The sequence below is a fragment of the Acinonyx jubatus genome, chromosome F2 (assembly GCF_027475565.1).
Source record: "Acinonyx jubatus isolate Ajub_Pintada_27869175 chromosome F2, VMU_Ajub_asm_v1.0, whole genome shotgun sequence".
In the NCBI taxonomy this organism is placed as follows: domain Eukaryota; kingdom Metazoa; phylum Chordata; class Mammalia; order Carnivora; family Felidae; genus Acinonyx; species Acinonyx jubatus.
The window spans coordinates 11,303,680-11,322,027 of NC_069394.1; the positions used below are offsets into that span (position 1 = coordinate 11,303,680).

Here is an 18,348-nt window from a genome sequence, read left to right on the forward strand (position 1 = left end):
GCATAGCAAGGACAGAGGAGCTGGGGGTCACAGCAGACAAGGTTAGAGGGGGCAGGACACCAAGCCAGGAGGGCTGTGGAAGCCACTGAGTGAAAATGGGAGTCATTTGGAGGGTTTTAAGCAGAGGAATGCCAAACTCTGACTCGTTTGAAAGGCTCTCTGGCTGCCGGGCTGAGCACGGCTGTGTAGGATGTAAGAGCGGAAGCAGGAGGCCAGGTCAGAGATGATGGGAATCAAGGGAACAGCCGCAGAGGGGGAAGAAGGGGTCAAAGTCTGGATGGTGAGGGTAGGGCCACCAGGATTTGCGGATACGGCTGTAAAGAAAGAAAAACATCCCAGCACGTAGCGCAACACCTGGCCCTTTGTAGAAAGTCAGTGAATGTTGACTATTAAATCTTGCAAAATTTAAAAGAAGAAAAGACACACTAGTTACTCAAATCACAGTTTTAAGCTGGGCTCTTCTTAACAGACACAGTGATCACATTGTAGCCCCAACGCCATGGTATCTAGTGGACATTAATTAATCCTGTAGTTTTAACACTACTTGCCTAAAGGCACGAGGGTTTTCTTGACATTAGAATTGCCTGTTTCTAAGTGAGATGGTTAATTTCTACCTGTTGAGAAAGGTCAACAGAGTCTTTGTGTAGGTATCATTTGGTTCAAACCCCGAAATGTTCAGGGGAAGCATCCCAACGTGAGTGTGTGCTGTGTGCCTGTCGGACACGACCAGGTGCCTGTCATTCACCTCATTTGACACCTTCTATAAGTAAGGCAGCTCCTTCAGAGAGGTGAAGTAATTTGACTGAGATCCTACAGCCAGTAAGTACAGGAGCCCAACTTCTAACGTGGGTTGTCTGAGTTAATGCTGGGGTATATACCCCTTCATCTTTCAGAGGGGGCATCCCCGCTGTTGATCGCCCTTGGGATACACAGGGTATCAGCTGTCATCCACTCACACACTGGCTCCTCCATTCTTCTGGTCTGTTCTTCCTTCATGCACTCATTTCACACATATCTATTAAGCACTCTGGTGCCTCGGGCAGTCGGCTAGGTGCCAGAAGGTAAACAGTACACAAGAGGTGGGCCAGCTTCCCATAATTGCACAGGCTGCAGGGGTAAATAATGGTAACCCAGAGTGGCCTGTCAGTGCTGTCTGTGGAAGAGGAAAGAACTGTAGTGCTTGTACATGAAGGCAGACTCACTTGCTAACAGTGACTACTGATGGATCATGTGATTTTCTCCAAAGGATCATTTGCTTTAGTAATTTCTGACTCCAGTTCTGGAACACTCCTTTTTACTTACAAGATTGTTATGCAATTTAAAAAACACTTTAATTTTTTTTTTAAGTAATTTTAAAACTTTATGATCCAAAGGCATTTGTTGAGAGGCAAAGGAATAGCTGTTCTACGTATATTTTGTCAAAATAGCCCTAGGGCATTATCATATTCATGACACAGATTAAGGTAAGTCCCCGAGAGGACAGTAATGTGAGCGGAGTCCCGTGGCTGGTGGATGATGGTGCTGACATTGAAGCCCAAGTAACTGAGCCTCAGAATTGAAGCTTGTTCAGTGATACTAGACCACCTTCTAATAGAAAATTCCTTTTCTGGAATTCTGAGCTTTGGGCATGGTGTAACTGGTATTCTGTATGGTGCTGTCTGGAGAGATGGTAAAAGTCCATGGTATGCCCATTCAGGAGCTTCGCAGACAAGCATCCTTAAAGCTTTCCATACAGGAAGGGGAATGCATGGGCATAGAGGCCATTCCATAGAAATCTCAGGAATAAAAGCTCTCACAGTGTTCACAGAGATGGACGAGGGATTGACTTGATTTTGCCCCCCTTTGGTGACCTAGAGCACCGCCTGGTCAATTTCTTTCAGCCAGAAAGATGAATGCTTTTGTGTCACTTTCCCTGGCTTTATTACTAATACAAAAAAATTCAATTTTGTGTTTGGTTTTGTATTTCCTTAATATACATTAAGAAAAACTAATGAACAAAGATTTTACTAAATAAAATGAGTAAACCGAGGCAGGACAGTTTCTTCACAGTTGACTATTTGTTAGGTCGGTTGGTTGATATTTTAAAACGTTTTGGTAAAGAAGGATGATGCCTGTTTGGGCTTATTGAGTCCAGGGAATACGTCGCCTGACTCAGCAGGCTTTTACGAGGGTCAGGTTGGGATGCCAGACTAGTGACAGCATTGACTACCTTAACCGAATGCAGGTATGACCGTGTGACAGATGTCACCTCTCGTTGGCCCTTCCCCTAGTCAGTGACGTAGTCATAATCTGAGGGCAGTTTCTCAATCAGGAGTTCTGCATTCACCCCCTGAAGATACTGGCACTCTGAGCACAGTGTGTTCAATTTACTTGTGGTCAGATGGTGTCAGATGATTTCCCTCTGTGAAGCATGCTTCAGACTAAACCATGCCTTTGTAGTAGTTACACACACAACAAGACAACATTATCTGTCTTCGGAGTTGGTTTTAAATTCATATTGTGGCAGGTTTCTTAAGAGGCCTCATGTAAGAAGGAAAAGGAAACACATGATGATATTATTTTAAATGCCAGGAGAAGCTACAGTTCCCTCCTCTGATGTTGTCTGTTTCCATGACAACCGAAGGCCAGAGAAGCCTCGTCTTCCCCGGAGAATCCCGGTTCCCTGTAGGTTTCCGTTTCCTCATGGGACTGCTTTTCACTAGTGCGTCCGTACCTGCCCGCACATGTGCACATCGCCACCCAGAGCCTCACCGATACCTGGAGCATCACCGAAAACAAAAACTTCCAACATGGAATGAGTTCTGTTTGGCTTTTTCTGAGGAGAGGTGTCCGCCTTCCCAAAGGAGAGGCGTACAAGTTACCAAAAATGTTCATCCATGACCCTGAGTTCCATTCTCTAGATCCTGAGGTGGCCCCGCCTCCGCTCCTCCTTACCTGGCAGATGTCTTCAGTTACTTCTCTTAGTTTCTTTAGATTTCATTTTAATTACAGAAGCAATAGATTAAAACAGCCTTCTTGTGGAAGATTCACAGATACAGTTAAAAACTCTTTAGCACAACCCCTAGTACAGTTCTGGGCCTCCTTCCCAGACAGGAATACTTGTGTCAGTATCATATGCCTCTTTCCAGGCCCTCTTCTGTATGTTTGTACATGTATTTATGTACCCTGAGAACACTTAGGGTCCCATTTTATATGTGATATTTTTAAAAAATGTTAACATTACTAGATGATACCTGAATTACTTTAAAACAGCTGGGTTTTTTCAATCAGTAGTATGCTTTAGAAATGTATGTCAGCACAGACATAGTTACTTGATCCTCTTAAACTCCTGCATAATACTCTATAATATGAAAGTACCTATAATGCATTTATTCATTCTTCTGTTAGATTTCTGTTATTTCCCACTTTGCCATCAAAAACAGTCCTGTAGGGACACCTGGGTGGCTCAGCCGGTTGAATGTCCGACTTCAACTCAGGTCCCGATCTCATGGTTCATGACTTCAAGCCCCAGCTGTGCTGACAGCTCAGAGCCTGGAGCCTGCTTCAGGTTCTCTGCCCCTCCATGCTCATGCTCGCTTGCTCTTTCTCTCTCTCTCTCTCTCTCTCTCTCTCAAAAACAAATAAACATTGGAAAAAAATTTTTAAAAAAACAGTGCTATAATGAGCGTCCTTATATATGCCTCCTAGTCTGAATTACCTTCCACCTAGGATAATAAAAGGGATAATAATGTTTTCTGGGTTTCGTGGGTTTTGGTTTGGGGTGGTTTTGTTGTTACGATTTTTAACGATCGTCATACATAACACGACATAATTGCATGTCACAGAGTGAACCAGCTACCATATCAGGTTGTGTCTGACTTGCTCTTCAGGCTCCGGAAAGTGTGGCAGAGGAGGAAGTGTGCAGTCAAGAACGGGATCCTGACCATCTCACACGCCACGGTAAGTGCACCTGGTGATTTACCGTGTTGCACCTGTGAGGCCTTTCGGCCATGTGGACTAGGAAGCAAAAACATGATGGACCCAGCATTGAAATCCACCCACCCCCACCCGCTATGCATAATGTGTGGATTAGGATCAGACAGTGTGGGATGCTCCTTTACCGCAGGAATTGGTCTCGTCTTGTCCTGTGGTGACCTGCCTCGTTCTCCTGCCCCTCTAGAACATCCCATGCCGTTTCCCACAATATTCTTTCATTTCATAATCTTATCTTCGGGGAAATCTTATTGGTGGTTCTAAAAAACCTAAAGTTTTCTGAATTATAAAGATGACAGAGGGTGTTCTTTGCATGAAATAATAATTAGGAAATGAAATAACATGCATACAATATGTTCAGTCTTTTTGTTGTTACTATTTAAATCACTCAGAAAGCCCCCATTATGGTAAAGGGCTAAAATGTATATAAATAAAACTGAAATCATAAGATTGCCTTGCTGTGGCTCCCCTTTCTTTAGGAATAAAGGCAATTCAGTGGAAAGTAGAAAGTAACTAAGCTATTAACGCTTCTATTCTGTTTTCTCTCCAGATTGTTGGCAGTTATATATGCATATATATTGCATACTTACAGTTGATACTTACATTCTAGTTAGAACTTTTGTTTGGTATCACCCATTTTCAACTGAAAGTCTTATATTGGCAGAATTAATACTGTCAAAAAAGGTTCAGTCTTAGTGCTAGTCAGGACATGCACCATAAAATAAGTAATTACTGTTTGGCCCTTTTAAAACTAGCAAGAAATGGCTTCTTACCCTTAAAGATGCAAAGGTTATAGTGGCAAATGTGTCAAGTGGAACTGGAAACCGCACAGTAGACCAAGAGTCTTTACGAAGGCACGTGCAGTCACACCTAGCAACCCCAGCTTGGAGAGAAGCTCGGGTAAATTTCAGTATCCTGTGCCAATGAGGCCTTCGAGTTTATGATAAGCCGTGAATTGGTAACAGGATGGTAAAAATGAGGGATGAGCCATTTGTTACGTTGGCAAGTTTCCATTATTCACAGTTGTGATTAGATTGTCCTCTGATGAGCAAGAAGTACCACTTAATAAGCATTTCTTCCTGCCAGACACTTCATAAAATTTATTTCACTCAATCCCTTCTACAACCCATGTGGTAACGTGCCCTTCGTTTTTGCAGATGAAGAAACTAAAGTACAGAGAAGCCCAGTGACTTGGCTAGTAGCGGGCAGTTAGAAATGATGCCCCTTCCACTCTGCCTCTCTTCCTGCAGAAGCCCATCATCCTACTAGACTCTTCACTTCCCCAGGGCACTTACCAGGTCCTAGTCCTCTTTCTTCAGCCCCACCCCCTCATCAGACCTTGGTACACACAAGGTAGTCACTACAAACCTGTGGCCAAACCCTTCCTGCTGGAAGATTCCATACGTCTTAACGATTATTGGCCTTTATGGAACTTGAGCAATTCTGTCATCTCTGTCCTTTGTCCCTTGCAGAACCCTTGCAGGGTGATTCTTCAGAGACCCTCAGCTTCCCTCAGTCCAACTGAGATTTTTGACCTATCATGCCAGCTGTGACAAGCCATCCATCTGATACGGGAAATCCTACAGGTGGACTTAGATCAGTTATCGCTAAAGCTGTCTAACAATTTGTTTCTTTGGCAACGTTTCATGAAGCTTCTACTCTACTCCAGGTGCTGGAGTAGGCCTCAGATGAGATAACTTTGACCTGTTCATATTTAATCCCATGCAGTTGCTTTATGAAACAGTTCTGATGGTCACGAGAATGTTAGTTACCACTAAGTAAGTAAGCACTTACCATGAGCCAAGTTGTAGAAAGTGCTTCCCCTGTGTCACCATATGTGATTGTTGCCACAACCCACCAGATAGATGCTGTCATTAAGGGGTTAAGAAATGAGCCTGTGTCACACCTGGTGAATGCTGGGATTTCAGTCTTGAAGCCTCTGTGAGTGCTTAATGGTGTTTGCTGGCCACACAGGGGCCCACTCTGCTCATTATGTTGGTGATTAAAATACTTGGGGGGCTATGTGTCAGAAGAATGATCCAAGATCAGAAACATGGATGGGAATAGATGACATTTATTGAGTATTCTCTGTGGCTTGTGCCTTCATTGTTCTGAGCACATTACCAGAACCTATTTTATGTAGCTTCTGTTGCTCCTGTTTGATAGACAACGACACAGTCTCCGTTCTAGGCCTGTGTTTCTCTCTGTGAAAGCGAAGATTGCCACCATCTGACTTTTCAAAAGCATTTCTGTCACCACCACCATCACCATCATGGCGGCTAACATTTTCGAATGTTCACCATTTGCTAGGCATTCACCAGCACCTTAACGCGTTGTAACATTTAACCCTCACAACCTAAGTTATGGATGATGTCACCTTCACTATTCAGATGGGGGAGCTGGGGCTCAGAAAAGTTCACTTACAGGTCACATAGCTCACACATGGCACAGCTGGGATCTGGTATAGGTTGGAACTCTGCTCGTACACATTCCCACACCCCTCAAAATGTGAATTCCCCTCACCTGCAACCCCACTTCCTCCCCAGCATGGGATCCCAGGTTGGGCCATCACAGACATAGTCAGCCCTGAACCAGGAGTGCCTGGGAGTCTGTGTGTGGGAGAAGCACGTTGCCTGTTCGTGCAGGCCGGAATTCTTCAATGGCCCGAAGCATGGCACGAATCCTGAGAAGCGATTCATTCGTAAGGACAGTCAACACGGTCGGCCCTTCACTTTTGTGATAAGGTTTGGCGTCTCCTGGGCCAGTACCCTGACTCTTGGGGAGCCACAGGGTTGACCTGTCTCTGGGCGAGTTCCAAAGGTATCCAGGGTGGTCTTTTCAGATCTTACCACCTGCAGCAGCTGTAACAGCAGCTAGAACCTTCTGACCGGGGAGGTGTTTGGGTGCAGCTCTGTGCCGTAGGGTTGGAGGCTGAGGGCAGCAGTTGCCCGGATGGGATTGTGCCTGCTCTTCCCTCTGCTTTCCCGAGCCGGGTTGTGGCTGATTATTGTCTGATTTTATGAGCTGAGGTGGGTCCGAGTGGTGAGACTCTGAGATGGATCTGGTTTGTGAGCAGAAACAAAAACCAGAAGAATATTCTTCAGGTGAACTGCACTACAGTGAAAGTTTCTGACCACTTGACCTTATGTGAATCAGGAGTTTTTAGTTAGGGATGTGCTATGTGTACCCTCTCTTTACCCTCCTCCTCCCTTGGGTTCATCTGGCTATCTGACAGCCTCAGAAAGCCTTTTGACAAGTGATGTTATGACCTTATCGTGCCCCACCTACTGGGCTTTCTTAAGAGCCTGCTGTGGGAGGCAGCGCAGTGTGAGGAAACCGAGCAGTTGATGGAGTGAGTCCGTGGCACTGCTCACTGGTGGTCCTGTGACCTCGGACAGTTTGCTAAAAATAAAAATCACTTCTCTTCCACCCTCCCTTTTTTGTTCCTGCCAAACACATAGCTGTGGCCAAGCCAACTGTGTCAGTGCTTTCTTAAGGCTCTAATCAACAGCAAATATCACATCAGCTACGTTGTGTAGTGGCCGTGAGAAAGCACTGTGGCATCTGTCAGATCTGAGTCCTTTACTGTGTGACCTTGAGGAAAGTAGTCAACTCCTAAAGTGACAGTGAAGATTAAATGTGATAATGTGCTCCGTGGGGGCATTCAGTTAGCAGGAATCGTTCCTGTCAGCGTCACCTTGCCGGGTGTCCTGGCAATTCTGTCTGTCGGCAGGCAGGCTCTCCTGACGCGAGTATTGGAAATTGTGGGTCCACCTCTCCTGCGCCCAGAGCAGCCGGGGGGCGGCGGGGGAGTGGGTTCCTCCACCTCACTTCAGATTCCCTCCCACCGATTGGTGTTACTCTCTTGCCTGCTTTTCACTGGCTTTGGGCCACACGTTTTTGCTGCCAGTTACATCACTTGTAGTCCCATCCCTGCTCCTACAGAAAGGCCACTTCTCCTGACTTTGCAAACACTGCTGATGACTTAGAATCCAGTTGAAAACGAAGGCCAGCAGTTTCCTTGGGGAAACATGTGGGATTGAGTCATCTTTGGAAAAGTGGACAGAACAACCTTTGTTAGAAAACGTGGAGGCTTTGTTTGGGACCTCTGAGCACGTGGGAATTTCACTGCTTGAAGGCCCCCAGTCGGTGTCACTTACCCACGTGACCCAGCAGAGGGTCACGTATGCACTTAGATTGATGAGCCATGGACTGTTGGGTTGACCATTCGAGAATGATCTGTTCTGGGGGCCAGTCATCTCCCTAGCTTACTATTAAGGAAGAAATGCATTTTGGGGGGTGCCTGCAAAGGGGGCAGCCAGCCCCACAGGAGCTCATCTGCAAATTCATTGCTTTTCTTGTATCTGTTCAAAGACATACTTTTTTTTTATTTACTACTCAAAGTAGTACATCACTATGGGAATCAGATTCACTGAGAATCTCTGAATTCGTTATTACAGTAATATGGATAGTGGCTTCCATTTATGAGCCATCTAGTATGTTTTGAGCAAAGTATAAAATGCTTGTGGTATTTCAAAATACCAATTCTAAGAAATCTATCGCAAACATTTCAGTCAGCCTCAAAGCTTAAGGATAAAGGACTTTATATCCAGCCACAAAACTATTATACATAAACTTCTATATCTTTGAGTTGTTTTCTTATCCTTTTTACTTTAAGCGTTTTAGTATGTAATTTAAAAAGCTATCAAAGAATATGTAAGAATTATAGTTGGAGTATTACTTTATTGTAATAATCCTAAAAAATTAATTGCAAAAGTATAAGAAGTTTGACTTCTCAAAAGTCCTTACGTGGTGGATTTATTAACCTCAGTGTCACATACAGCTCAGATCCTGGGTTGAAACAAGAAAGGTGATTGCCGTTTATTGATCACTTAGAGCATGCCAGGCTAGCTATACGACATACATGCCACCATCTTCACTTTTCTTTGGTCTGGAAAGTTCTTAGGAGGTAGAAACTATGTCTTACCTTTGATCTCCCAGTACCCCGCACACTGCCTGACATACAGGTAGTGTTCACTGAATACTTTTGGGTGAAACTGCAGTTTATAGAAGAAGACACAAAGACTCTGGAAGATTAAATCCCATGCCTAGAATTAGCCATTTGTGAACAGCTGGACCAGTTTTCAAACCCTGAAGCTCTGCTCTTCCTGCTATATGAATCGGCCTTTTCTCAGATGCCAGCTTGTTGTTAGGCCTTTGAAAGTGGCTTCAGTAATAGTTCTTTGGAGAAAGAAACCCCTCATCGAATCATCATAGAGTCTTAGAGTAGACAAGTCTGGGTTTCCTGGAAGGAGGAAATGGGGAGTCCTGATATTAAAGATATGACAAAGCGTCTGTGAATTTGTCTGGATCTGAAAACTGATTTCTTTTAAATCTCAATTTTTCAAATGCCTGCAGATGCTCTTACGATTAACACCCTAACAAGTCACTAAGTTTATCGTCACTTTTTCTCAATCAGCCAACACTAAAAGTATTTTCATAAAATATCACACAGATGTTCAGTAAGAAGGTTTGGCGTTTTACTCAAAGAGCCTGAGAAACCAGTGGGACTGGACCAGGCTGAACCTCTTGAGAAGGTGCTCGGTAGGCTGAACTCTTTAAAAGGGGTGGAGTGGGGGGGGCGGCACCTGGGTGGCTCAGTCGGTTGAGCGTCTGACTTCAGCTCAGGTCATGGTCTCACAGTTCATGAGTTTGAGCCTCATGTTGGGCTCTGTGCTAACAAACAGCTCAGAGCCTGGAGCCTGCTTCAGATCTGTATCTCTCTCTCTCCGCCTCCCCTGCTCATGCTGTGCCTCTCTGTCTCTCAAAAATAAATTTTAAAAGGGGTGGGGATCAGGAGCACAACCTTCTGAGGCACCCTGCACTGAAATACCCTTCCAGCAACTTACCACGTGTGGCTTTTGTTACTGCACCTAACTTTACTCCTCATCTGTGAAATAGGGTAATAACGGTACGCGTCTTCCAGTGTTGACAGAATTCAAGGAGCAGATGCATTTAAAGCTTTGTGGCACGTGGACCACACTGGACGTTTCATAAACTTAGCGGTTACTGTCACCATCTCGGGGAGCTGAGGTGGGTCACAGCATTGGATCCTGGAGCTAGTCTGCCTGGGTTCGAATTCCAGGGGACACTGAATCCCTATGAGGCTTCCCCCGTCTAAATAAAATGGGGCTATTAACAGTCCCTAATTCATAGGTGGGTGTAAAGATTAAACTGGAACAGGTTGTGGGGCAGAATTAGTGCTCAAAAAAGTCAGTTATTATTATTGCTATTACTACTCTTCCCTAATGTGTTACTACCTCCATTGGAAACTGATTTACTGGAATTTTTCTTTTTTCTTTTTGTATTGCTACTTCCTTACTTCTCAAGATGCTTTGTGAACCAAGTTCAGGTACCTGTCCTCTTCAGCCTGTCAGAGGTTAACAGCACCTCTGGCACCTCCAGGGCAGCGTCACCAAAGCTAAGAATTTGATGTCTGTCTCCCTGCTTTGGGCTTTGGGGATACACAGACAGTTCCCAGGGACTGTCGTTTATCAGTCCACTCCAGAGCCCGAAGGGGCTGCGTTCGTTCGGCTGCCAGGGGGTTGGCAGGTGCACCAGAAGGCCATCAGGAGGCACAAGGCAGCCTGCACAGCAGATCGCCCCCTTCCTTGCTGCGGATTTAACAACGGGTCTCTGTGATCGGCCCTTATGGCCTCCTGAGGCTATGCTGGATTCCACCAGATTCCATATATTGTCCCCACCACAAGAAGAGAGTATTTTCCTTTCTCCAAGAGATTAGAAGCAACAACGACTTGTCAAAGGACAAACTTAGGAGTCCATGAGACCCGGCCTCAAACCCCTGAACAATCCGTAGGACCTTGGATACGTGACATAAGCCTTTGGAGCCTCCATTTTCTCCAGTGTAAAATGGGAATGTTTGGCTCATTAAACTGTTTCGCTGATTCCAAGCAGCCGTTGGGCCGGATGCTAGAGAACCGAGGATGAACTGGCTGGCCGCGCCCTCTCGGAGCTTGCAGTGACCCAGGGCTCAGAGCTCTAAGAAGTGAGCAGCATGCTGGGGTAGAAAATGAAGGGGAGCTGCCTTCGTGTGGCCAGGGAAGGCTTTTCTGAGCAGTTAGTGGTGAAACTAGGGAGGAGCAGTCCCAGCAGAGGGAAGAGGGCAGTCCACAGTCCTGAGGCCAGGAAGCGCGTTCAGGGAACCCGAGATGAGCCAGTGGAGTGGCACCGGTTTCCCTACCCTGTTTGAAGAGTCTTTTGGAGGCTTAAATAACACATTCTTTGAAAGTTGTTGCTATCTATATGTTCAGGTACTAACAAAAAGAGCATTCGAGAACAAACTTAAAAACTACAGTTGATGTAGCAGAAGTTCCAGTTAAGCAAGAACCATTAAAAAATGTGTAACAACATCTTGAACCACTCACTATTTTAATCCTCTTTTGGAATTTTTCTCTCCCCCTTTTGACTGATAATTCTGTGTCCCCTCCATCCGCTTCAGGTGGTGCCATTTTTCTTCCCCTGAGCAGCCCGCTCTCACCCCACTGCCCTTGTGACCTGGCACCCTCAACCCCTTCCTTTTCTTTACAGACCAGAGCTGACTCTCATAAATTAAGTTCAAAATGTAGCCTCTGGTCCCACCAGCACTGCTGTTGAATCCTTTTTAAATTTAGTTATTTATGTTGAGAGAGAGAGCGAGCGTGTGAGAGAAGGAGGGCCAGAGAAAGGGAGAAGAGAGAATCCCAAGCACGCTTCACACTGTCAGCACAGAGCCTGACACGGGGCTCAATCCCACGAAACGCGAGATCGCAACCTGAGCCGAAACCAAGACTCAGAAGCTTAACCGACTGAGCCACCCAGGCACCCCTGGTGCTGAATCTTAATAGTCATGGTCACCCGCAGAAGAAACAGCTGTTCCAGTGCAGATAGTGGTATGTGGACATATAAAATAGCAGCACCATGTCTGAAACTCGGGGTGTCTGTGGAATATCTTTCTGGGCTTCCGCCACGTTGCAAATGCAGAACCGAAGATGTTTATCCGAGGACTTCCCAAGTTCAAGTTGCATGAAACATATGTTTAGAAGTCTGTCTGGTTATGTTTTACAGGTCGTTTATGCTTCTAATACACTGAATAGGAATTTTTACTGTATTTCAATCCCAAGGTTATAGATTAGCGGCGACAGCATAGAGTTTATTTCAGATGCAAATTCCTGTGGCTTGCATCTGAATGAGCCGTTGGAGGTGATTGGAAGAGGCAGCAGCTTTTGGCCCACTGAATCCAGGGATTCTCAGCCCTAACAGCACAATAGACCATCAGGTTCCTTACTGCAGTAAGAGATTTTCAAGAACATCTACATATTCAAACATATCTTCCTCACACATAACATTCTGCCAGCCGGAAGTGAGCACCAAGGTTTAAGTGGTTGGGAGGGTTGAAGAAATCCATAGTCGATACAGATTCTAGGAGGAATTACTTCAGTGAGATGATCACCTCCTCCTTCCCTAAGCTATCTATCAGAAGGACCACTAAAGGGGTGGAGAGCTTTCATTATAGCCACAAGATGGTAATTTTGGAACATGGAACACGTCAGGAATGGGTGGGATTTCTCAACAGATACACTAAGTGGTTTTGAGGGAAATGAGGGAACTGACCGTTCCAGGGTAGGAAGAACCAGAAAAGAAAAAGCAGGAAACATGTTCTCATTTACTCTGCAAACGTCCCAAGGGCTTGCCTTGACAAGGAAACCGTGTGATAAATGAAAAAAGCTCTGGGAAAGAATTTGTTCAAATCTCAGCTTTGCTTTTTCCTTTCTCTGAAATATTTTATTTTTTGCCTTCCTGACCGTCCGTTTCCTCATCTGTAAAATGGGTACAGTAGCAGGACCTAGTTATTAGGGTTATTGCAAGAATTAAATAACACAATTTCTAAAAATACCTAGCAGTGTAGGTGCCCAGTGAATGAATGCTGTTACCTTGCCCCAAGTAAACCAAAATACTTTCAAAAAAGCAGTTTTGATGTACTCAAATTTTAAGAGATCAGATCTCTCTGCAGTGTAGGTGTTCATTGTGTACCTAATGTCTTGCCAGAGGTTATTGTGGTTATTCGTTGCGTGCCAAGTATATGTGTCCCTCCAGGGCAGAGTAGGTGTCTAAATATTTATGGAGCAAAAAGTTGGCAATGGCCATAATGGTCGGAACAGCTCCGTTACCAGGCACAGAAAGTGAAGAGAGCTCTCTTATTTTACCTCTTTTCACGCAACAGCCTCAGCCTGGTGGGGTCAGGCTTATTCCCCCCAAGGAGTGGCTGATACTCAGTTCTGGTTTGCGAAGCAGAGCAAGTCAACAGGATGATGGAGGGAAAGAAGTTCGTTTCTGGATACTGATTCCAGCAGCAGCTGTTGGCTGCCAGCCGAGAAGTATGCCTGCGCGAACAGCTTCGCACTCCCAGCGCAAACATTTCCCCGTGGCGCACACGAAGCTAAGGACCAACGCGTGGTGTTTGTTTTCTTCCCGGAGACGCAGAAACGTTCATGGGAGTCGACTCCTTCCCTTTCTGCTTACGTTGCTGACAGGCTTCGTGGCTGAGCAGCCATTTTCCGTTTTGAGTGGCAGTGCATTCTGTCACGGGGAGAATACCTTCATCACTTCTGCTCATGGAACGTGTGCAGAGCTTCCCCAGTTTGGAGTATTTCCAAGAGGGAAACATTCAAGGGTGGGTTTGCCGGGTCCGCGTGTATGTATAAAACGAACACATCTGTGTAAACTGTTAATTGGGGAAAAAAGCACTTTGCAAAACGGTATCCACAACTTGAATGAACCCATGATTTTTTAAAAGCAGACACCTCTCTCTCTAGCTCTCTGTCTCTCTCTCACACACACACCCACACGTTCTGTTAAAGTCAGTGTATTAACAACGATCATCTCTGGGTGTGAAAGTGAGATTAACAGGTAACATTCAATTTCTTCTTCGCACTGTGTCCCCAGTTTATGTCATTCTTGTAATGAAAAGTGAAATCTGCAGGACAAGCCTCAGAGTCTCAGGGAACAGAGCCACAAAGTCTCCAGTTTTGACACATGTCAGACCGATGTTTGGAACAGAAGCACGTGTAGCTTTTCAAAGTCCCTGCTCAGCAGCAGACCCTCCCGCTGCCCCCTGCAGGGACAGTGCGTCCTGCCCTCCACTCACCATCCAGACGCCTGGACTGAGTGAGAACACATACCCTATAGAGGTAACTTCCAGAATAATTAGTTAAAAGCCTCTCTCTTTAGCTGTATGTTGAGTCCCCAGCCCTTAGTACCACGACTGTAGCTTTGCTTCCAGCTCCCATCATCGCTCGTCCATCTTACCTTCTCGGCTTCCTCCTCCAGCCGCACCCCTGCATACAAACCTGAGTGCCCACTGTTGGAATGACTCCCTTCCGGAGGCTGTCCGAGCCACAGAGGCGCGGATATGAACTCCTTAGCGCCTCCGCAGGGGGCATCACTTCTGCCTTGGTCTCCTCTTAACCCCCACTGCCTGCACCGGCTCCTCCTCACTGTCCTCCCTCCCCCACCCCACCCCTGTTCAGATTCCCCCTCTGGGCCCTCGCCAGGGCTGAGGCTGCCTCTCTGGAGGACTCCCCACTCAGCCCTCCCACCCCACCCCCACCCCCCGCTCCCAGGCTCCGCACACATTCCAGATCCGTGCCTCGGTCCGTTTCCCATAGCTGCTTGATGGCGCAGACCGAGTGTTCTCGCGTGCTTGGGATGTTGCAGAGGCTTAATAACTGTTGGGCCAAGTAAGTGAACAGGTGTATCAAATAGGCTTCTAAAATTTCTCCTCAGTTACGAAAGTAACCGGGGGAGAATCCGATGACCTGAGAAGATACCGAAGTAAAAGTGAACCTTGGGCACCCTCGCTCTGTTTGTTTCTAGCCCTTACTCTTCTTAGAAGGAGACGTTCCATCATGCACTGGGGCTTCTACCCTTTCCTGAGCGATTCCGCGTCGCGTCTTTCCAGGCCTGTGCTGCTTGGTGGAGCCGGGAGGAGGAGCGGGGCTTTAGTCCCCTCAGACCGGGGTTCAGCTCCAGGCTCTGCTGTCTCCTTACTGGGAGATTTTAGGAACATGAGTTAACGTCTGTGTGCCTCCGTTTCTTCATGTTACTTAGTATAAGAAACTAGTGGCTTCCCTCACAGGTGGGAGTACACGAGATAGTGTAGGTAAGGCAACTGGAATGCTTTCATTCATTTCGGAAACGCTTATTGAGTGCCTGCTGTATGCCAGGCACATTTTAGTGAACAAAATAGAAACGTGTGTGCCCTCAGTGGGAAAAAAGAAGGAAATAAGGAGTAATCAGAGACAGGAAGACGATAGAGCAGGTGTAAAGGGGATGGAAAGTCGCTGGAGGGTCGTCAGGCCAGGAAAGCCGCCTCTGAGGAAGTGCTGATTTTGAGAGCCCTGGAGGGAAGGACAGAGCCTGGAGATCTGGGAGGGCCACAGGGTGTGTGCATCACGGGAGGGAGGCCAGTGCCCTCACCGCCCAGCAGAGGGAGCCGCAGGCAGGTGGCAGGAGCTGGTCCAAAGGAGCCAGGAGGCAGTATTGGAGTTGAGGTGCAGACTGTGTGTGGTGTTTATTCTGAGTGCGGTGGGAATCCTCACCAGTAAGGACTCGATAAGTACATGCTTTCTTCGCTCTGAGTTTTCCTTTCCTTTCCTTAAACAATATGAAAGCATTTCCTAAACTGTACCCAGTGATGTAGCCCAGGGCAAGTCATTTAGTCTTTGATTTTAGTCTGCCAAATGCCAGCAAGATTATACCTTCTTTAATCAATATACCTATAAATTAGTACTAATGTCAAGAAAGTGCTTTGAAATTTTGGAAAGTTATACAAATGTGGGTTACCCTACTGATTCCTGAGCCTTCTAGGGCCTTGGTCTGCGGACTTTGGCTGAGCATACCACTCTGCTCTGGTATCTGGGGGCTCAGTACTGGCTATGTTGACTGCTTCACCAGTGAAAAATTGTGTTCTTTGATCCTCAAACTCACATTTGGAGAAATAGGTCATTTGTCAGATGTCTCACTGGCATTTAGGGGAAGAACCCTTTATGTAGGCAAGATGGACCTGTGTCAAATGAAGTGCGTGCTGATGTGACACGTGTCAGTGCAGTAGACTTGACAGAATTCCGAGGGAATAAATACCATACGCCATCATCACTGGAGTTGTGGGCCAACCATGGAAGGACTTACACTGTATAGAACGCTTATCATCAGGAGCTTTCTGGTAGTGAACTTGGAGGTGGTCCATGCTTAGAAATGAGAGGTGAATGGCATGTTTAACTTTTCTGAATCCAGTTAATGTTACTTTTTTTCTTTCTGAAAATGTATCTGTTACTTGATTGTATCTGTTGGTCAGGTTGTTCAGAAATACTGGAGTAACATAGATTTGGGGAGAGAAAATCATCTACACTGTCTGCTACAGAGAATTCTCTGCTACATTCATATGTGAATGGTGTCTTAAAATTTTTTAAATTTTGGGGGTGCCTGGGTGACACAGTCATTTAAGCGTCTAGCTCTTGACCTCAGCTCAGGCCATGATGTCATGGTTTGTGAGTTCGAGCCCCACATCGGGCTGTGTGCTGATGGCGTGGAGCCTGCTTGGTATTCTGTCTCTCCTTCTCTCTGCCCCTGCTTGTGAGCACTTGCGCGTGCTCCCTCTCGCTCTGTCGCTCTCTCTGTCTCAAAAACAGAAAACATAAACTTTAAAAAATCTTAAATTTTTCCAAGAGATTTCTCAACTTTAGGGTAAGAAACCTGAAACCTCTTATTATACATAATCACCTTAAGCTTGGGAAGTTCTTCCTTATGTCTGGCTCAGATCTTCTACAATTTGAGTATATTTCTTCTTCGTTCATGCAAATGGAAAACAGCTGTTCAGCCTTCCCCCATAACAACCTTTCATGTTCTTGAGGATGGTTATTAAATCCCTCCCCAGCCTTCTTTCCTTGGGACTAAATAGTGCCTTTAACCGATCTTCAAAGTGCCCATTTTCCACTCCTTTAATCATCTCCTGGTCTTTCCTAAGCTTTTCTCCATCCTTTAAATGTGGATGCCAAATTGGAACCCAGTATTCTATGGAGAGTCTCACAGTGAACTGGGATCGCTACCTGTTCAAGCTGTCACATGTGATCGTCATTCATGTGGGACTCCAGCCATCTCGCCAACATCCAGAAGGATGAGATGTGGGACCGACAGTTCCCTCCGCAGTTGGGCTGGGCCTGGGCGTGGCTGCAGCCGAGGATTTGGAGGCTGAGGCCTTTAGCAACCCACAAGCCAGGTGCATTCTAAGAAAAATTTGCAGGCCTACAAACCCCCGCCTCCCCATCCTGAGTTTGGCAACCAGTTCTGTAGTGCGGGAACCCTTTCCCAAGTGCTGTTTCCTCTTAGGCAGAACCATCCTGCGAAGGACTTCACTGCTGGTTTCCACGCCTGAGTCAAATTTACATGCAGGCAACATGAAGTCCCTCGGGGTCTGTCACTTCCTCCCCCAGACAGCTTCCTTTTGGAACAGATCTTTTAGGACAAGTGGCATTAATTTCTGTGTCTAAACTCATTGAAATCACAGAGAGAGGAGAATCTCACAAATTGTTCAGTGAGCTCAGGAAGGTAAACAAATTAATTGTCCAGTGTCCACTATTAAGAATGAGAGAGGTAATGTGTCATTGAAATTGTCTTAATCATGTGCCATCTCTGTTGTTCGGGGCTTCGATTGGGTCACTGACGTGTGACCTTTTCCTATCCTCTCCCGCTCCGTTTTCCCCAAAAACTCAAGTTCCTTGGGTGTAAATGGTCCTGGTGTGGGGATTTTCAGAATCACAAGAATGGAGGCAGGTATACAGGACTAGAGTTCCATTGTTTACTTCAGCAGGCTTGTGTTCGAGCAAAGCCCAGCCTGGGGGCTCTCAGACACTTCCCTCCTTGGTCAGCGCCTGCAGGAAGCAGACATCTGGCATCAGCCGTTGGCCAACATGTGACCTTGGACAAATACAGGAGGGCAAGAATGAGTTTTGACCAGGGTGATTCTGTAACAAGACTCCATGTAGGCAAAGCCTAAATTAGCATGACTCTCTAAATACTGCAGGGCCTGAATGAATGATGTGTGTGACCAAGAGATTTGCTGACAAATGATATGAAATCCTTACTATATTTTCCCTCTCTCCAAGATTTTGGAGCTCATTAAACAATGTCTCGTTAAGCAGTGTCTCACAGGTCAATTGTCTTTGCGCTTTTGAGAGAAGTACTAAATTTTGCATTACAACCAAAATGTGTGGGTACCTGAGACATCAGGTTTGGGATGACTGATTCCTGGGGTCATTTGGA

General features: G+C 46.0%; 1 protein-coding gene across 5 annotated transcripts in view; it reads left to right on the forward strand.

Annotated features, from left to right (window-relative positions):
- ASAP1 (ArfGAP with SH3 domain, ankyrin repeat and PH domain 1) overlaps window positions 1-18,348 on the forward strand; it is a 340,823-nt gene that overhangs the window by 270,085 nt on the left and 52,390 nt on the right. For all 5 annotated transcript variants that reach the window (XM_053208331.1, XM_053208336.1, XM_053208335.1 and 2 more), the window contains one exon: window positions 3,870-3,939. In XM_053208331.1, the coding sequence (XP_053064306.1) occupies window positions 3,870-3,939 (70 nt within the window). The remainder of the gene's footprint in view (window positions 1-3,869; window positions 3,940-18,348) is intronic.